Genomic DNA, 21,634 nt, shown 5'->3' with positions numbered 1-21,634 from the left:
TCTCTCTCTCTCTATCCATCCTCCTCTCTCTCTCTCTCCCTCTCCCTCTCTCTCTCTCTCTCTCCCTCTCTCTCTCTCTCTCTCTCTATCTATCCCTCTCTCTATCTCCTCTCTCTCTATCCCTCCTCTCTCTCTCTCTCTCTCTCTCTCTCTCTCTCTCTCTCTCTCTCTCTCTCTCTATCCCTCTATCCCTGCCTTGTTAGCCGTTGCTGTGGTCACAGGCAGCTCTTAGCAACCGAAAGTCCCCTGCGCATGCGCACTCTCGAGCCCCGCTGCATTGTGGGACGTCAGAGTATTGACATAGCAACCAGGCGCCAGACCGAGTTTCTCCCCCCGGATGAGTGCTCGCTGTCCCCGCGTCCCCCCGACAGTCCGGCGCCGTTTCTCCCCGGTGCGATGAACGCGGCGGTGGTGAAGAAGACCCAGGACACGCTGGGCAAAGTCCTGAAGAAACCGCCTCTCACGGAGAAACTGCTGAGCAAACCCCCGTTCCGGTACCTGCACGACATCTTCAGCGAGGTGAGGCTAATCTCTTCACGCTGCGACGAGCTAGCTAACCGAGCTTTGACTCGCTAACCCCGGGAGCACATGTTGTTTATATGGTCCACGTCCCTTCATAGACACGCACTGCAGCGGGACGTGTGCACGGAGAACACGGAGAACACGAGCCACTTAGCTAGCTAATAGCAGCGTTAGCATGCACCAAGCTAACCGAGGAGGTTTAGGTTCAACTTCGCTGCAACGTTACTTCCTCCGTTGACCCGAGAAGTTAAACCAGCACGACCAACCAGACAGGGAGCTACTGTGACGTTAACCAGCAACACACTGGGAGGTGGTCTGTTAAAGTTAAAGGTTGTGGGGTGTAGCCAGTTAGCTAGCCATCTCAAAGGCGGCGTCCAGTTGCTAGGTACGACTGGTACCCCGCCCGCATGGGTGTCAACAAACCAGTTTAATCCACTGTGGTTGGCACGGGAGGAAACTACAGTGGCTGCTACGTTGGCTAAATGTGTCTGTTGATCGAACCTATCTTTCTATCTATCTATCTTTCTATCTATCCATCTCTGTCTTTCTATCTATCTATCTATCTCTCTATCATCTCTATCTTTCTATCTATCTATCTATCTTTCTATCTATCATCTCTGTCTTTCTATCTATCTATCTATCTCTCTATATCTCTATTCATCTATCTATCTATCTGTATCTCTGTATCCCTGTCTATCTTTCTATCTATCTATCTTTCTATCTATCTATCTTTCTATCTTTCTATCTCTCTACCTATCCATCTCTCTCTCTCTGTCTTTCTATCCATCTCTCTCTCTGTCTTTCTATCCATCTCTCTCTGTCTTTCTATCTCTCTGTCTTTCTATCTCTCTATCTATCATCTATCTCTCTATCAATCTCTATCTATCTCTCTACCTATCCATCTCTCTTTATCTCTATCTATCTATCTACCTATCCATCTCTCTTTATCTCTATCTATCTATCTATCTATCTATCTATCATCTATCTCTCTATCTCTCTATCTATCTATCTATCTCTGTCTATCTCTCTGTCTTCGAACCAGTCACGTTGAGATCACAGATGCTGAGCAGCTAATCTCATCTTTTTGATTAGAGAGGAAACTTTTCTGTAAACTAGATGTAAAAACCCTGTTACCCTTCATTTATACTGAGTGTGTTGTTTGAGTTTCTTGCAAAATGAGTTAAGACACACACACACACACGATGACACCACAAATATATTTGAAGTCTTTCTCTGTTACTTGGGGAAGGGTTGAGAGGCTCAGTGATGATCTTCTGATTCTTAGGAAACTATGAGTTATTATCACCCTCTCCACCTTTTTGGCATTTTTATATTTCACTGTAGGTTCATGTATATTTGATGAAGAGTGTCGACACGTGTGACTTCCTTCCTCTGATTATCAATGTGTTAACTGAATTTTCATTGTAGATAATACACGAATATTCTGCAGATCTGTATAATTAAGGCGTGAATTAGAATGAGCTTTTATGAAATAAATGCACATGAATATCGCTTATTCGAGTTTCCTTCAATTATTATTGGCACCACACTTACACTAATTCACCAGTAGGTTGAAAAGCTACTCCACAGAAGTTTAAATTTATGTTTATCAAGATAACATGGTAATTACTATTACGCGTGAGAAAAACACTAGTTCTGCACACTGGAGAAATCATTCTGGAATTTAGGACTAATTCATTTTCCACTTAAAAGCTGATGCTGGCTTATGGTGGTTTACAGTAGGTATTTGTAAGTTTTAGTTATATGTAACTTAATATTAAAAACGATCTAATAATTCAGTGTGAAACCTTTATTTCTCAACACAGGTCATCAGGGCCACTGGTTTTATGAAAGGCCTGTATGGAGAGAATGAAATGAAGTCAGACAATGTGAAGGTAAGTTGACTACACTCACTTGTTTTGGCCGCCTGCCACACAAAATTGATATCACTATTAGGTAACAGTGTTCTTCTCGTGTTCTTTTGTCTCACTTTAACGTCCCTAAGCAGCAGCCTTGTGTAGGAGATCACTTGTGCATTACATGGGACGCTCTAAGGGTGTCTGTGTGTGTGTTTGTAACCCTACACACTGGCTGGGTAACACACTCTGGGTGAGAGGAACTGGCCGGACATGACTGTGAGGGCCTGTAAAGGTGTTAGAGCTCAGGTCTGCTGTTTGAGAGCTGACCCTGTATCAATACTAGATACGAAGGTGCTTGGTTTGAAGGGAAAAGTCTGAGATAAATGTTAGTGTTCAAAACTAGAAGCCTTACTAGTGGCATTAACTGTAATTCAGTTGAACTGGTCATTGCTGTAATGGCAATTTAAAGTTGTTTCTTCATTTCTGCCACGTTTATACAGCATAGTACACCCAATATTAACTACTACTCGTGATTCACAATAATATTTAATGTTAACTATTCATTTTATTCATTGTCCATGCCCCTGTATAAGAGTCTGTTGGATAGAAGTGCCATAAAGGGAACACTGCAAAGACTTATCACCTATTATAAGTGACAGGTCAGGTGGCTGCATCAGCTGCTAGTCCTTATGTTACATAGTTGGCAGGCTCTTCAGATACAGGAGGCTCATAGACGAGACTCACAGCTTAGCCGGGTCATTTGTCTGGAGCTGTGTATGTTCTGTTTACATGCCCTAATGTTAATGTTAGGAGCTTAATTGTTCATGTTGTGGAAGAAATACCGTTGTCTCTTCCACAGTAGAATACAGGGCAGTTATCTATACAGAACAAAGCGAGCCCAACTTTAAAACATATACTAAGTACCTGTCTCCTGAAAGGATTCAATTAAATCCAGGTTTTCTGTTTCCTCCTTCCGGCTGCCTTACAAAAACCCACATGTTCCTCATTGTCACCCATTGAGATTGAGGATTATCCCTGGAATTGCTGGATCTCATGTTCATAAATGTTATTGATATGAACACTTTCATCACAATTAGGCACCTTGCAAAATATAGCATGTATATAACATATAAGTAGCCTCAAGTGTGCCCATGGATTGTGATTGTTGGGTCAGTTATGGTAAGAAATTAGGTGTGAGGACAGATTGGATTAAGTTGCAACAATTTTGCTGTCCGGCAACTGTGCACTACTATGCAAACACTATACTAATATATATGTAGAATTGTAGCATGTTGGAGTAAATTGTGTTGGTGTCTGCAGGCGTGTATGTATCTCAAGGGCTTTAATTACTCTGAGCTGTGTTGGAAAATGACTCCCATTGGAGTTCTTACACTTTCACAGCCATATGCTCTCTCGGGTCTCTCCTGTGCATCTCCTGTTTATCACAACCTCTTTTTTATCTTTCTAGGATAAAGACTCCAAGATAGCCTTCCTCCAGAAAGCCATAGATGTCGTGATGCTGGTGAGTGGCGAGGCCCTGGCAGCAAAGCCAGCGCGCATTGTGGCTGGTCACGAGCCAGAGAAAACCAATGAGCTGCTGCAGGCCATCGCCAAGTGCTGCCTCAACAAGGTCTGTCTTCTCATTTCACACACACACACACACACACACACACACACACACACACACACACACACACACACACACACACACACACACACACACACAAGCTGACAATTAAATTAAAAACTCACATTCTCTCTTCAGTTCTTCAAACCCCAAAAGAAAATTCAGTGTATGTTATTTCTCACATCAAAATATTATACTCCTGGCAAAACTTTGGAGCCTCCGCAGTGAGAACTTTGAAATATTTTAAATTGCACCCTGGAGATGGAGTGTAAACAGATGAGCTGGTGCCTGGGGGATGATGTATTTTGATAGCATCACATGTCCTAGGAGTGTAAGTGTGTTTCTGAGATGTGCAGATAGCTCTGAAAGCTCTTGAATGTGCTCATGTAATGTGTAAACAGAGTCAGATGAGGCAGCTGTTGATGTACATGCTACATGCCTGCTGATAAATCCAGTAGAAATAGGCAAAATAGGAACTCATAATTTTTGTGTTCTTAAATCAGGTATTCCTCTTCTCTGAAAAACACCAAATGCTTGTAGTATATATATATGTATTTCTAATTGCTGTAGAGTCATACAGTGATGCACTATTAAACCCTATTGTTGGGCCAATTATACATTCATCTGCATGCTACATGACTGTTTTGCTACATTGTAAGTCAACCAACAGTAATTGCTACTCTTTAACATTGTGGCTGTGTTAAATGGAATTGCTCTTCTGCAATTTAAAAATGTGTAGATGCCAAGTGATGATGCAGTGAAGCGAGTACTTGGTGGAGAGAAGGTGGACTTGAAGACTAAAGCCAGCACCTCCAGGTCCCAGGACAAGGAGAACAGGGAAGAACGTGAACGTCACCTAGATAGAGAGGTGAGAGTCATCAGCTCCACTCAAAAGCTGCTTTCAGACATGAACTAAACTGTAGAAAATCTCTAGAATTTTCTGAAGGGGCTGTGAGAATATAGAGTCACTTGCTGTGGATATTCTCCAGTGTTTCTCCTTCCAGCCCCCGGTATTCTCACATGGGCTCTTAATGAGCCCATGTGAGAATACAGCAAGAGATTCTCCAGAGGATTCACTGTGAACAAGTGGGCGTTTTGATGACACGTGACAGATGCGAAACTGGGAAAAAAGCAAAAAGTATACAAAGATATCAGGATGAAAAAGATCTGCCATAAACGTAGAAGACGAAGATACAAAGATGTCAACTTCAGAAGGCAACGAGAATCGAGAGGTTTTGGCATTAAGGGGCCGAGCAGTGACGATGTGCTATAAACAAAAATGCATTATCTCTGTAGTGGAATGTATTCATCACGTTCTGTGTCCTGCCTGCTGCACCAGCCCTCACCTGAATGCTCTGGAGATTTCTGTGTTGTTGTGAACACATCTGAGCAGAGAATTTGGCATTTTACACATACGGCTCAGTCCTATATGGCCTGATGTGTATTTTCAATGTTAACCTTTAGCTTTGCTAGCTGCAGGCTTATTTTAAAAACAAACTAATACAGTCTGTTCAAATGATGGGTCTTCCAGCATGTGGCTTTGACTCACAATAAATTCTCACCCAATGTTTTGATGTCCTTTATTTCAGGAAAAGAAAAAGATTTCAAAGCACAAGGGTGGCGTGGACCATAAGGACCCAGACCAGCCCAAAGAGCAGGAGAGTCAACAAAGAGACGGGGAAAAGGAGCACCAGGCAGACAGAGACAAACACCACCGCAGTGAACAGGAACACGGCAAAGAACGTGACAAAGACAAGAGCCGGGAGCGAGACAAGGACAGAGACAAAGGACGAGTTAAAGACAGGGACAAGGTGAAGGACAGAGAGAGGGATCGAGAAAGGGAAAAGGACAAGGACAGGGGTAAAGAGCGAGAAAAGACAAAGGAGAAGGATTCCCAAAGAGACTTGGAAAAAGACAAGGAAAAACGAAGAGACAAAGAGCGGGAGAAAGAGAGAGAACGACACAAAGAGAGGGAAGAGAGCAGCAAAACTGTGAATGGAGATAACAAGGTGCGAATCTTAAATCCACACATATTTGACATGTTGGCCATAAGAGACATTATTAACATTTAATGTGTTGTTTGTGCTTAGTCCAGAGAATCAGAGGAAACGACGAGCCCAGAAGAGCCCAGCAAAACAGCCAAACCCGTACCAGCTGTAAGTTCTAACCTCTGCCCCCAAGTACACACCTTTACATTTACACTTTTACATTATGACATTGAGATTATTTGATTTTCTCATCTCATCTCAAATCATGCTATGATTCTTCTATGAATTAAGAATTAGGAATCAGAGTCAGTCTCAGGATTTATGTCTACATAGTTGAAAAATAAACATTTCTATCTATCTATCTATCTAACATTTTATTCAGGTTATAACAAAACACATTTATTTTTTAATGTTGTGCCTCTTGTTCATCCAAGGAGCCAACCCCAGCTGAAGAGGTATTTAACCCTGCAGTAATAACCAATAGAAAATTAGACTTGTATTCTTGTAGCCACTTAGCGTTAAAATGCCTTGGGCTGGCTGGTTGCTTGCTCTAGTGCTAATATGGGCTTTAGTACATAGGACACGAGGTGTTGTTCCCTCTTACTAACTGTGTAATTAATAGGTGTCGCGTAGCGTAACGCTGTGTTCTTCTCTGTGTACAGCCTGCAGAAGCAGTTGAAAACCAGGTAAGAGCTTAACTCTATTTCAATGGTTCAATAACACCTGTCTTTTCAGGAAATGATGCATGAAGTGTCATGTGACTTCATAAGCAACTTGTATGCCTCCGGCTTGATTTTGTAAATTTGCTCTTTATCGTGCATTTAGCATCTGTGCTGCTGCCACGAGGGGGAATCCCTGTGTGTGAGCCGTGCAGGCGTTTACTCTGGATCACATTTGAAATGCTAAAAAGAAATCCAGCCAGTGCTCTGACAGACTTTTTACTAACAACTAATGACATGAAGAGTCCTGTGTGTTTTATAGTATTGATTGATAAAATATAGCCTTTCTATATATTCTAATTACAACATATAGCTCCATTTCCGGCTTTATTTTGTTACAGTTTTGTGGGGGTTTATTGTTCTGTTTATTTCTGTTTATTGTTCTACAATATTATATTGTGTTGCTCTGGAGCACCTGTCTTCCTAACTCTATTTCTGTATTGTTTTTGCTTGAGGTCTCTGCAGACAGTTTAATTTCAGGTGTTAAAGCTTTCAGTGCTTCCAGTCCCGTTTTCTGTCATTTTCTTTTCTTGTTTTGTTTTCCCTGCTAGAATGTTGCTACGTGCTGCAGCCACACTTTGCTTTTCTTTCTTTACAACTTTTAATCTTTGCAATTTGCACAGAGATTTGTGCTTAATAGCTCCATTGCATACCTCAGTGTACCTTCAACGTAACTAAAGAAAATGATGAGTGATCATGTTCAGCGTGATAGAGAAGACGTGTGTCCTTTCACTTCTTACTATTCTCAAGTCGTATCTTTGTCCTGCTTGTCTTTGGTCCTCTTAGTCCGACAGTCCAGCTAGAATACCCCGGCCTTCGTCTGCTAAAGGGCAGAGGCGGAGACCTAAAATCGGAGATCAAGGTAAACTCCCAAACTCCTTTTACCCCAGACACCCTACTTCTATCACCTATAGCAACAAGGCAGATCTCATGTAGTTAATAGAGATGTTTAATATAATGACTGCTCTTTAAAGACAGAATGGAATTTAGTATAAAAGTTTTTTGGTGCAAATTGAAAGAAAGGCAATACAATAAAAAAAACATTTTACACTTGAACATTTTCCTTCAGAGATTATAGAGATACACAACCTGTTAATTCCCCAGTATTTCACAGGGGCACTCTAACTTTCAGTGTTGTATTATAATGGACTCCTTGTTTTTCTTTCTGCTGTCAACAGATGAATCTGACAGCGAGGGAGGTAAGAGTTCCCTGTCTGTCTCATCCAGCTGCATGCAAACATGATTTTTAACATCTACTCAAGAATGTGTGCTCTTTAGCTCCGTGCACTTGATCTCAATTATATTCAGAGGACTGTCATGGTTAACTGCAACAACTGAGAAGGAGACTACTGACACTGATCTCTCTTATAATTAAACAAATGACCCACACAATGTTTTTTTTTAATGACTTCTAATCAACTGACCACAGTTACAGTATGACTTTCAATGCCCTGAAAACCCCCTATAAACTTTGTTAGCTCCCTAATCTGATCTAATATAATCTGAAAACCATCAGAGAAATGTTTTCCTTAGAAAGTCCCTTCGGGTTCACACTCCACATTGAGTCAGAGAGTGAGAGAGTGAGTGAGTAAGTGAGAGACTCACCCAGTGATTAAGGGAGATGGTGTTCTTTGTTAAAGCATGTGAGCAAGTCAGTCAAGTTTGTTTGTAAAGCCCAATATCAGATTTGGTGTCTACGGTCCCTCACCCAGCCTGAACTCTCGTGTGTAGAGCGAGAGCCTTATGTGGGAAAAAGACCTTTCAGAAATAAACACAAAAGTTATAATAGTTTGTAGAAATTCCATAAAATTCAGCGTTAAGTCCAAATGGATTAAATCTTTCAAAAGTCCATTAATCAGGCTTCATCTCATTCAGAATCCCAGAGAAAAATAAGCAAATTTTGCCAACTTGGCAAAAGCAAGAGGAGCCAGTGGGTTCACAACCGGGCGCACGACAGAAACAAGGGAAGGTCAGGGTAAGACTTCAGGGAGCAGCTGTACCTCAGAGCGACTTCTCTAAGAGCAACTGGAAGTTAATGAAAACATAACCGACGCTGCATGAGAAAACTTTAAGGGTTATTTATTCATGACCTGCTTAGATCTTAGAGTGGTACTTAAAACCAGGCCTAAAGAACATCTCTGGTTAAAAGCTTCAAACCTGTTTCACCTCTGATGTAGTCAGAAGTGAATGTGCTCTGTCTCACCACACCCAACCGTCTTTTCACGTGATGCTAAGAACATCTGTACATCACTACATTCAGATGTGAAGTTAAAACTACAGAGGGTCAGCAAAGACAAGATTTCTTGGGGGGGTTTATTGAGATTTTAACGCATATGAAGGACTGCAGGGAATTTTGGATCAGAGCATGAGTTGAAAGTCAGTGCAAAGAGGTGAATGACTCTGCGTGTAGGTGTTTGTTGGTGGAGCTTTTTCAGAGTCGTAGCATTTAAGACAAAGAAAAGGTAATTGGTACGAAGGTGTGCCCTTAAGTCTCAGTATTCATTATGCCATGATTACATTTAATCCTTGCTATATTATACTGAGCTGTGACTGTTTCCTTTCACAGACGGAGATGCTCAATTAACCCAGAGACCTGTTCCTCAGGAAAATGGAGACGCGGCAGGCTCCTCTGTGCCACTTGACACAGCTTCCAGGTCTGTACAGTCGTCAACACCTCCCCCCCACCTAGCAAACTGTTCGCTGAGGTTGTTGCAGCTGTTGTACGGCGCAGATGTAGTGAGGACACAAATGCAGACATGCAGGCAGGTGCCTTAAAGTGAGGTTATTAGAAGATAAGGTGATAACACAAGTTTGCAGATAGAACATGGAGAACGGGACCATTTGGCACGGGACTCTGGGAAAATGGCTCGTATATATGCAGGAGAGGTGATGAGGGGACTGGGAATACGTGTGAGGTTGAACAGAGATAGAGAGTAGGAGACATGTGATTGGAACAGGAAGGAAAGATAAGGCCATCTGGTGGCTGGATGGAAAGTGGCGGGAGACCAGAGTAGATATGAAATATGCAGGGCTGAGACAGAGGCACTGCAAAGGATACTAACCAATAATAATGCTCCATTGACCAAACCACCACTCCCCATTCCATATCACCGACTTCCATTGCTCTCATAAAATGCTAATCTGTCAAACATGTACATATACGTGAACACACTATAACCAGTACCTGGACAATATTCAGTGTAATGCAACACTGTGCAGAATAAATATATTATTTATAATTCAGAATGTTTTGATGCGTCAGTCATGTTGTTTCAACTAATTATAGTAATCAAGTAATTTAAGAGGGTTTAATTTGAGTATTATTACATTTCATTCTCGTACATCGCTTTATTAATTTTGTTGTTTATTTAAAATTGTTTGAGCTTTGCTTCTGAAATCAATCCAGGATCGATTCCAGTAGATTTTACAGTTGAATAATTGACCTTAATTTGGATAATTGTGAATGTTCTGTTCTATTGTTTTTTGGGGGGGGGCAGCTGTGTTGTCCCAGTTTTACTGTTTTAATACTGTGAAAGTTTATTGTTCTAGGTAATTTTCCAAAGATTGTTATCCCAGAAGGACTCAGTGTAGCTGTCACAAAGTAGACATGTGGCAAATCTCACAGAGAATTTGTCTTGTAAAAGGATACAAGAAAAAATAAACCACCTTGTTAGACGAAACAAAAACTACTTGTTTATATGCTGACACGTTTACTTTTTAAAATGTGTTAGTTTAACAGCTTATTTGAATAATGTGTACAATCCTTTAATCCTGCAGCAACAGACGAATACCACGGCCCAGCAGCGCTCGCCCAGCACCTCCTCGAGTCCGGAGACAGGAAAGTCACCCTGATGTGACCTCAGCTGAGAGGTGACTGTACCACACACACACTCACTAATGTCACAATTATATTTGTTTACTGGCAAAGACGAATGCCTCCTCTTCTTTGTGAAAACATTCCCAGTTTGAAAACAGGTCTTGTTCCAGCCATTGGGACGGATTAATCACTAAAGCAGCTTTCAGACATGCACTGAACTCTGGAGATTTTCTACACTTTCTCCAAAGGACGTGCATGTGCATACCTCACACTTTTACAGTAAGAAATAAGTGAAGCTCTTTGTCTTTTTTCCCCCCAGACTGTCCAGTGCCAAGCCTTCAGCACCTGTCATCATGGATGGGAAGAAGCTGTCTGAGGATGAGGAGGATGAAGATGAACAATTTGTCGTTGAGGAGGTGGTCCCTCGACTCTCAAACGCTCCTGAGATGGAGGTGGTGAGTAACTTAAAGAGGGATATCTTTTAATATCGCGGAGAAACATACGTCTGGGAGATATCGACCCTTTTATTTTCTATTACAGGATCCTACGCAGGAACTCCACAGTGAAGAGAAACACGGTACAGTCCAATTTCCTTTTATTTTGAAAAGGAGCATTGATGCCCTCTGATTTCTCTCCCACCTGTGGTTTGCGGAAATACATCTTTCACTTCTCCTCATTGTTTCTGTCCGTCTAGGTGGTCTTGTGAAAAAGATAATCGAGACCAAGAAAGACTATGAATTGTCACCATCCTCCCCCAAATCTAAAGAGCAGGTACGTACTGTTATTGTAGTAGTTGTACCCCATCTCCACAAGAGGGCAGTGTCAGTCTAGTTCTGTTGTGTTAAACCTCCCCGTCAGTTCCACCAACCATTCTTTCCAGAAAGTTACGTGCCCACTGCAGCGCTGGTTATTATCAACAGAAAAATAACAACAAATGGAGTGTAGAGGTGTAATTGCACTGACTTAAAATCGCAAAAAAACATATTCCCCTTCAGTGAAGCTGAAGGGCTGATAACCAGCCAAGCAAGCACGGCCCCTCACAGACCACACACACAACCGACACGCACATCAAGATGTCTGGTGCAAAATGAGCTTGTTTTCTGGGGTTGCTCCTATCACAGGTATGCTGGGTAGTGTGAGAGTTTTTCTTCTCTGCTGTGTACACTGTGAGGAAATCTGCCATCTGAGCAGGGAACTTAAGAGCAATCCTGGAGACTGTTGTGAACTAATGAAAACAGTTGCTGCACAAACATCCTTTTCTGTCTTTCATATTTTCCGTCTTGCCATAAATGTGTTTGATAAAAGGAATCGGGCGTTTATAGAAAGACTTTCCTTCTCGTCTCCTCTCACTTCATATTAGACACGATACACAGGCTTTTTCTAAGGTGACACATTGCCGATGCTCTTGTGTTTCCCTTTGTCAGCTTATTTATTAGCCAGAAAGCTGGTGCTCCGTCATCAGTATTTAGAGTGTGAATTGGTGTGAGACTTACAGTTTGGTCTGTCGTCCATGGTGTGAGGTGGCGTACACTGTCTGCTTTGGGTGGTCCTCTCCACTGAAGCATACTCTCCCTGCATCCCTTCCTAGCTGACCACCCTGACTCCAATGGATGCACTGTTTTTGACTGTCACTCATGCACAAAGGCCCCTGATCCATCCCCTCCCGACTGCGGCCTCAGACATCATCCCTCATAACTCACACCTGACGTTGTCTCAGTCTGGCCACCAGTTAGCTGAAATAGCCTGGCACGATTTTACCAGCTGTGTTAAATATAGTTTTTAACATACGGCACACATACATGGTCCAACCAAACATGCATACGTCGACACACACCAGCAAAGTACCCAGGTCTTTGTGTAACATGAGCGTAGCCTTGTAGAGTTTATCCTCATTTTCCTCAGCTTTCAGCGGTTCCAAACCTTCATTCCAGGGTATCCTGTACGGTCTGCAGGGGCAGCTTAGAGCAGGTACATCTGCACACAGGACCAGTTCCAGTCCACCCCTCCGTCATTACTGGCCTTGCCTCGTCAGCTGTATAAAGAACTATAATGACTTCCTTCCTGACATGAAAGGGTGGAGAGGTCAGCTTAATGGAGTCGGGTTTTTTTTCCTCTCGTAATTACGGTAAAACACGCAGGGACAAAAATGTAAATATTGAGCTTCCTCATTCTGTGTGGTATGGCAGGTTTGAAATTTCAGCTGGCGCGATTCGTTTTGAGAAGCTCTGATATTTGTCATAACTCTAATATTCAACTTCACGGTCAGGGCCAGCCTCTAGTCATTTCTGAGCTTTGGTATTTCTATCCTGCACTGATGTAAAAAGAGGGAATACCTACACTATCAAATGACCGTGTTTTGCTCTCTCCTGCCACTGTGTGTGTGCGACCAGGCACTTTGCTGTATATTTATGGGGACGACCTTTCTTGCGACCCTTCAGCGGCAGTGTATATTATTCCAAGATACTTCTCTTCTTATTTAGACAGAATCTGCCCCCTTGCAGCAGCTGCGTTTTCATAAGAATTTTTGTGTACTCTTCCCCCCCCTTTTCTTTACCCCCATCAAATTAGCCTTGATGAAGGTTTGTAATGTATAAATAAACCCTGTGGCGTACAAATGGACGGCTGTTGAGTGAGAGGCATGGAGGAGAAGGGCCAGAATACTCTCTGCAGAATTGTCAAGAAAATAAATACTCCCCTCTCCAGACCTCTGCGTCTTCATAAACATCCAGCGTTTCTTTGTGGAAACATAAGGAAATGACCTTGTGCCATTCCATTAGTCGTATTACTTTTGTAGAGTTCATATTGACCTGTCAGGAATTTGGCCAGGTTCATGATGAGTACCTACGTGAAGCAGCCACGGTCGGTTATCAGCACGGACCTCAAACGCCATTTAAATTAGCATTTTCCCTCCCTGAGAATGTTTGAATGGTAAACCGTTTTATTTCAACATAGTTTTCCATTGTCTGTTATTAAAGCCATTGGTCCCTAAGGAATCCCCCCCCCCACTTCACCCCCGCAGCCCAGGGGGGTGATCTCAGTCGTCTCCCCGAGGGGCTACAGTGACCTTGCAACAACATCCTGTAACCTCGCTGGCTGTAGGTTCTCCTCCTCACCTCACTGACTGCAAGCTATTTTTATGATGTAGCTCGACTCCTATGAAAAAATGGCGAGGAAGCCCATAAACCAACGTTGGGAGCGGATCCTCGTTCCCATGCTCGGCTCGCTGGCTCACATCTCAGATCCGCCTGAAGAACACACTGTTAGAATCATCAAGGTGTGTGTCAGTGTCTCCGAATGAGCATCAGCAGCCAAGAGAATTGTTCCCAGAAACTGCAGAGCGGTTCTATGTGCTCTTCAGTGATCCGTCACGTAGTTGCAGGCGGTGATGTGAGATTAATTCAACTCCCGTTAAAGATAAAGATCAATGGTTTCTGCAGCTTGTTTTTCATGTGCCACCAAACCACCATAACTTTAACTTCACCTTATGTTGATTAATCTGTATTTATAGTCGAAGCAGCGCTAATCAGAGTTTATATATATATATAATGTCTGTCATCCCGTCGGCCCAACCGAAGTGCAGCTGAGAGACGAACAGCAATGTGTGAGTCTTGTTGCCTCTTAGTGGAAGCTGATTTCTGATTATTAGCTATACAGCGAGTGTGTACATTTTTGTTTTCCTAGTTAATGATACCCCAGAGGTTGCTCCATCACACTGACAGGTCCTGTGCTTGCAAACCGTTTTTCTTGTCAGGGGAAACTTTGAAGAATGTTTATTCTCTTGTGCCAGAAAATCCCTCTAAGTCACCCAGAAAGCACCCTTTTGCACGTATTTCTATTAAGCTGATTAGACCTGTGATGACTTTGTAGTTTGCCTCGCAGTGTTATGGTACGTCCATGTTGTCCCTCTTTTGAAGCAGCAGCGTTTTTAATTATTGTTAGAGATTGACCTCAAACGTTTTGCCTTCCAACAACAATAAAGAAATCAAGATTGAATGATTAATTCATGCACTTTCAGAATGTACGAGATGATACTGAAGGAATGTGACGAGTCCACCTGCCCGTTCGAACATCAGACAGAGGCTCTGTCTTCTCCATTGCCTGGAGCTTTCACCATGTCTGAGATAATGGGAAAACCTGCTCCCCTTCCTCCCCTCTCACCTCCTGCTCCTCTGCGGTCACCACATCTAAATATTGTTCTGTGATCTGGGTGAGAAAAAGGAAAACTAGGAGCACACGGGTCTCGTAGCCCCCGACAGGGACCTCCATAAAGCAGTGATTTATATCCACCCGAACAGAGTGCACACGAACCAGGGGTCATGTTTTCACGCCAAGTTTTTTTATTTTCCAACAGAGAAGGAGAAAGGGGGGGGTGAGGCAGCGAGAGGACGGCAAATAGAATGAAGCCGCGGGTCCTGTCTGGGCTATGCAGAGCAAACCGCAGCCAGGCAGGCCGAATGAGCCGTAGAGTGTTTGTGTAGCTGCAGGGTTCACGGCGCCCAGTGGAAGCCACCCACCTTGCAGGGGGACCGCCGGGCCAAGGCATTTCAACCCTCACACTCTCGGGCCACCACAAGTGGGTAACGGAGAGTGCGGCTGTCAGAAATTTGTTACTTGCTTACTGAAAAGAAACGATACCACACAATGTCGTTTGATTGCCATTTCTGCAGCGTGGTCTGGTGGAGTAAAGCTGCCTTTTAACATTGTAAGCACTCGGTTTGTTTTAAGAGATGGCTCGATAAGGAAAGTCCCATATGCACCTTTCCATGTATAGGCTGTGTGACAGGGTGTGTGTTTTGAAGAGGAAGCTGTCATTAGTTCACACACTGTCGCCTGTCGGATTCCTGCTGCCTCATGAAGGCAGGGTCTCCCGTCTGTGGAGCCAAATGGCGCAAAGAGTTGAACTTGAAAGGATGAATAAGTGTAGTAGTTGTTACTCAATACTGTAGTAAAATAACCTCACTGCCACAGCCTGTTACTAAAATAAACAAGACTTTAAGACCAAGAGTGCGGGGGTGTGGGGTGTGTGTGTGTACGTACCACTGTGTGCACCACTGTGTGCACCACTATGTGCTTCACCTGATCCTGTGTGTGTGTGTGTGTGTGTGTGTGTGTGTGTGTGTGTGTGTGTGTGTGTGTGTGTGTGTGTGTGTGTGTGTGTGTGTGTGTGTGTGTGTGTGTGTGTGTGTGTGTGTGTGTGTGTGTGTGTGTGTGTGTGTGTGTGTGTGTGTGTGTGTGTGTGTGGCTTTATGGTTGCAATACTGAGTGCTTTCGCTTTGCGTGCGTGCGTGCGCGCACACACACAAACACACAAACATATACTCACACGCATACACTCAGAGGCCTTGCCAAGCCCAGCTGAGCAAACATCATTGGGTTTGCTCCTTGCCAAGGGAGGTCCTTCCCCGATACCTTCCTCTCCTTTTTCGCCATCAAGGGACCGAGTGTAATTGGGCTATAGCAGCCCCCACTCACACACACACACACACACACACACACACGCTGCACACCATACACTGGAAGCCTTCACCAGCAAGCCAACCAGTTCCCCCGACTTTGGCCAACACAATTCCGGCACGCGTTTGATCTTTATATATACAGCTAGGTTGGTAGAATTCCTGCCTAACATTTTTAGCCTTGAAATCCTAAACCACTAAATACAGCCCCTTGCTTCAGTCGCTGGCAAAGGTAGGATTCCTAAAGAGGGTTTATTATGTTTTGGTCTGGGGACACACAAGTGATTTTTGTGTGTGTTCTTACGGCTGTTTGATAAAGTGCGGAGTGAGATTATATCAAATCTTTTGAGTTTCTTACTTGGCCTAGTAAAATGAAATGAAGGGTTTCCTTGGACACCAACATGCACGCTCCTAGAATTGTATTTGATGTTTACAGGCTTTGTAAGTTGGAAGTATTCTCACATTACACCCATCATTCCACCCTCACTTCCAGAACTGGGTGTCGGAAGCAGCGCGGAAGAAAGAGCGGGACGTGGTGACGAAGGAGATAGAGCGGCTGCGCGCATCCATCCAGACGGTGTGCCGCAGCTCCCTGCCTCTGGGGAAGATCATGGACTACATCCAGGAGGACATGGACGCCATGCAGGCTGAACTGAACACTTGGCGCCTGGAGAACAAGGAGCACGCAGAGGCCTTGCTGCAGGAGCAGAAGTGGGTTGACACATGCACAACACGCTTTAAGTAATGTGTTGTTGAAAAGAAAAATGTTATTTCCAGGAACAGTTTGTTTACAGATTCTCAAGCAAGGGTCATGTTTACTGATTCCTGTACTTCCTCTTCAGTGGTGCCTTCCAAAAATAATACTCATACTGTCTTGCAAAGAGGAGAGAAACAATGTCACATATTAAGGGATGTTTAATCAGTCAATCAGACTTTATTTATACAACACTTTTGATACAAACAAAATGTAACGCAGTGCTTCACATAAAAACAACCCCCCCAATACGCACACACTCACATGTGCACACACACAGCTGCCACAGTCTAGATAATTGATGGAAAACACTGTGTCGTCATACTTTATCTTAAAATGAAACAGATGAGCATCTCTGAGCTGGTCAGTGTTATCTGCTGGTCACTCTGGGCAGTTTTTCAAATCCTTTTCAGGTAATTCATGTAGACGATTAACGATCTCTTCCTTGTTTGTGCGTGTGCGTGTTTGTTTGTGCTGCAGAGCGACAGACCGCGCCGTGGAGCCTCTCAAAGCAGAACTAGTTGAGCTGGAGCAGCTGATCAAGGACCAGCAGGACAAGATTTGTGCTGTAAAGTCCAACATACTGAAGAATGAGGAGAAGATCCAGAAGATGGTGACGGGAATGAATTCCTCTTCCAGAACCTGAAGGTCACTAACTTCTATAAATGCACTGACGACTTGTATAGGTTCGAACAGTTCACCCTTCAGAATCATGGCGAGGACATTTTTCTTGGAGGTTAATGTTGGACGGGACCAAACACTGCACTTTTATGTCTTTTTTTGAGGATGGACCCAAACACATTCCTTCACAACCAGGGTGGGAAAGAAACTTCATTCGTTGGTAAATAAAATCGTCATGCGTTGGTTTAGAGGTCAGACTTTATTCTAACATGTGATTAAATGGAAAAAAGTTTGGTGGTAAAGTCAGAGGTTTACTAGCTGCTTATCATAGAATAAATAAAAATGATCTTCCTGCTCCTAACCCCAACTTTCCCCCCTTGTTCTGAAACGGTGCCTTTCTGGATTGAGCCAGTGCACAGCTTATGACAGTTAGAATAGATAGTTGTGTTTAATGCTTGATTTTACCACACGTTCAAATATCTTTAGATTTAAAAATGTATTTCCTTCTTCTTCTTTCAATGCTGAGTGAAAATATAGAACACAGGAGGACAATTAATATGAATTATCTCTTTCTTTCATATAGAAATCATATTTTTTATGTGGAGGGTTTAATGTGTCTTAGTTGACTGACGTGATTGTATCATGACTGTGGTACCGTCCTTGTTTTGACTTTGTCCAGCGGTCTTTTCCATCTCCCTTTGTTTACCACAACATCTCAAACTCTTCATGTTGTAAAAAACAATACTGATAGTTCGCTTGTTATTTCATTCACTCTTCCACTTTTTACGCACCGTGGCACTTTGATGATGAGGGGGATCAGAAGAGGAACTTTAGAATTTTTTTTTAGAAAAAACATTTTGGCAGCACAGCAGTGTTACATTCCTTTCCTCTCACAGTCGCTTATAAATATGTTATAACTCAAAACACAGGCAAGACCTAGGACAAAAAGAAAGTATAGATCCATCTTTGCAGTGAGCATACAGGATAGCCACCATCATGGATGTCCCTCCGCTTTATTCGTATCGTAGAATTTGCCAAACTCATCCATTTTTGGGATGAACACAATGTTTAGTTAGATGGCAAATTTTTTGTGTGAACTTTCAAACCCTTATAAATAGAAAAAAATCATACTTTACCAGCTCCTTCTTTAAGAGATTTGCTTTACACATGTAGCTAACATAGAAATATATATATGAAGCAATACTCGGCTGATGACAGCAGTGAGAGATTAGAGTGTAGAGACGTCAGACTGAAAGTAACCACTGTCCACAGTTCTCCTCAAACACCCAGTAATAGAAACGTGTCATTGTTCCATGTGTGAATGAAATCGAAACGTTTCCGTACATTGTGCCCTATCTCACCCTGAATGAAAAATGCAGTTATCATATTTAAGTAATAGTACAAATGTAATTTTACATCGTTGATACTTCCTTATATGCAGTTGCTACCTCTGTTAGTTCTGCTACAGAATTGCCTCCCAGAGGATTTAGACTGCCGGTGTTTTTAGAAAACAGTTGCTCTGATGAATGTAATTGTCCCCCCCCCCCCATAATGACCAGCAAAGGCCATAATAACCACCGATAGCTACATGTTTTATTTTTTTTTTGCCATGAAGTGATGATCTGACAGCTCTGGGGCTTCAATTTCCGCTGTCTCAGCGTTTAAACATTCAACACATCCGTGCTAAGAACATGAATTTGTTCTGTGATCTCTCTGATCTCATGGTTTAGTATATGTGAAGGTAAAAACTATTTGTAAATAAAAAATAATAATAAAGCCATAAATTGTGCATAGAACAGACTGTTTTGAAATTTAACCAACTTCCAAATAGCAAATTTGGTCATAACCTGTTTTTGCTAAGTAGTTTTTACAATAAGATAAAACAAATAGAGCTCAACTAATATCTTTCGAAAAGGGAAAATGTGGATTCTTCAGTGGGGAAATATCTTCATCAATGCTATTTATTTGAGAGCTCTTCAACATTTTAATTTACAATCATTTAGTCTGATTTAGTCTGATTATTTTCATATCAGTATTATATTTAGTCCACCAAATATAAATGAGAACATTTACCTCCTAGAAAATGAAATTTAAAAAATCCTTAAACTCCTGGAAAAGGGAGAATCTGCTTGTCCGTGTTATATGAAAGGACCATTTTCACTGTACACCTTTTGTATCATATCCTTGGTTTCTCTTTAAACTGTACATTATGTATATGTGGAGACTGTATCATAGTTCAGATAAATATATAATTTTGTAGTGGAGTGAAATAAATGGTTACATTGCAACATGTTTGTTTTGTCTTCTCTTGTTTTCCAGTTGAAAGCGGTGACTGTTGCTGAGTTAGAAAACCTTTTCAGACTCAAGGTTAAGTTCACTTTATAATAGAATCTTAATGTGAGGTCTGGATTTGCTTGAGTTTACATTATGAGCGAAATGATGCATGGCCCCGCTTTGCCATTTTGACAAGTTCCTGTAATATCCTCGTGGCGTCTGGTACGTCACACGCTCAAGGAGTTTCTTTTGAAGCCCGCTCTCCACCGCTGACAGAAGTAAAACATTTCACTTCCTTTTTCGGGCCCTCAAGCAACATTAGCGGCAACTTTTTTTTTTGTCTGACAAACCATGAAACAGCTGCAACACACACAAAACATATTAGGAGTCCACTTCTAACAGCTATTGAGCAAAGATTTTGGACGGAGCGTTTGTGATGCAAGCTGGGAGATTTAGCTGAAGGCCCCTGTGAAGCAGGTGTGGACACCTGCTTCCAGCAAAGACTCAGGCCTCGGTCTCAGCAGGTGAAGTGACTTAAGACCTTGCTGCCTCTTCACTGCTCAAAACGCTGCCGTGGGTTTTGAATCTCACAATAGTTGGTGCTGCTAATGATGAGTGACTACACCTTTTACTCGGCAGTTAACCCCTAATCCTCACATGAGGCCAAGCTGAAAGGTTTTAATCCTGAAAATGAACTGCACTTTAGGGGCAGTCAAATAGTAATCTGACTGCATTCTGTATTCACTGAATGGTTTAATCTTAGCATTGCAGTCTGTGGGCTCAGGTCTTAAGATAATATGAGTTTGAGTCTGGCTGCAAACTTACAATACCTCCACCACTGTCTGTAACATTGTGAGGTAATATTTTTGCTTGATTTCTTATAGAATTATGTGTAAACCTTGATAAAAAAAAAGGTTTGGTATCGATGACTAAGTGCAATTTTGTGCGGATCCAAATAAAACTAGAAACCTGTAAATATCACCAATGTGTAGCTGAGAAACGTAACATGGCCTTAGGTTTAACACTTGGTTTAATTTAAGGGGACTGTTGGCTGATGTATATACTCTACTTAGTGCAATGGAAGATAATAATGTGTCTCAAAACTGTACTGGACAACTGCAAAGTCTTTTATCAATACTTCAAATTCCTGCTCCGATATGAAACAATCTGTCAGTAACCTGTTCTCGCCCGGGGACACATGGGACTGTCGACCAGTCCATTGGTTTTTAGAGCACCGTCCGGGCCTCAGTGTCTACGGACCATAGCATGAAGCCACGGCTGCATGCCTCTCTGGTGTGTGAGATGACTCACCACAAATTAACATGGTTACACCACATTTCGCTGCTCCCCTGACTACATGCACGCAGCTTAACATAAGGCCCACACACACAAACATGGATATCCAGTATGTGCAGTGTATGTTTGAGTCAGGGGCCCTTCTGATCCTTCACTTTGAGCTTTACAATCAAAACAGTACCAGATAAAAAACATCCTATTCTCAGCAGTGTGTCTGTGTTTATCCTTTCTGAAGTTCTAATGATCTGTTAGGGCTGGACGATATGGCCAGAAATGATATCAAGATAAAAAAATGTTCTTAACAGGTGATATCGATAATTATCGGGATAAATGTCACATTATTATTTAACTTTAAAGACTCATTTGTGCTCCTGAGTGAAGGTTGTGGTTTTAGATTATTATTTATGATCAGAGAAGGTTACACGCTTAATAAACAGCAACATATTTAACAAATCTGAGGTAAATCAATGTGTTATTCCTCCTCATTGTGCTCACGAATAATAATTATATCAATATATAGAGGAACCTCTATTGAAATTATATTCTGATAAATATTGATAGTGTTTTATTGCCCAGCCCTTTGACCCATATCCTCTGACTTTGTTATTACTACACAACTTAAATAAAAAATTTGTATAAAGGTCTAGTATAGAGGAGACTGAGGTAATGTTTGGGATTCATTATTATTATTATAAGTAGTAGTG

General features: G+C 42.2%; 1 protein-coding gene across 2 annotated transcripts; it reads left to right on the top strand.

Moving 5' to 3' along the window:
- The first annotated feature begins 262 nt into the window (after positions 1-262).
- Positions 263-19,648, top strand: traf3ip1 (TNF receptor-associated factor 3 interacting protein 1). Of its 2 annotated transcripts, XM_035175082.2 has the most exons (17): positions 263-519; positions 2,349-2,417; positions 3,850-4,011; positions 4,748-4,876; positions 5,598-6,017; positions 6,099-6,164; positions 6,431-6,451; positions 6,659-6,682; positions 7,502-7,577; positions 7,894-7,914; positions 9,282-9,369; positions 10,493-10,585; positions 10,852-10,987; positions 11,073-11,109; positions 11,227-11,303; positions 16,479-16,696; positions 17,220-19,648. In XM_035175082.2, exons 1-17 carry the CDS (start codon positions 397-399, stop codon positions 17,383-17,385), a joined length of 1,926 nt encoding a protein of 641 aa, XP_035030973.1. In that variant the 5' UTR covers positions 263-396; the 3' UTR covers positions 17,386-19,648. The 2 variants fall into 2 exon arrangements, with proteins under 2 accessions (XP_035030973.1, XP_035030974.1); XM_035175083.2 differs by lacking the exon at positions 6,431-6,451 and having other exon boundaries at positions 265-519.
- The last annotated feature ends 1,986 nt before the right edge of the window (positions 19,649-21,634 follow it).

This window comes from Hippoglossus stenolepis, chromosome 13 (genome assembly GCF_022539355.2).
Source record: "Hippoglossus stenolepis isolate QCI-W04-F060 chromosome 13, HSTE1.2, whole genome shotgun sequence".
Classification (NCBI taxonomy): Eukaryota; Metazoa; Chordata; class Actinopteri; order Pleuronectiformes; family Pleuronectidae; genus Hippoglossus; species Hippoglossus stenolepis.
This window is presented reverse-complemented; position numbering and strand designations above follow the sequence as displayed.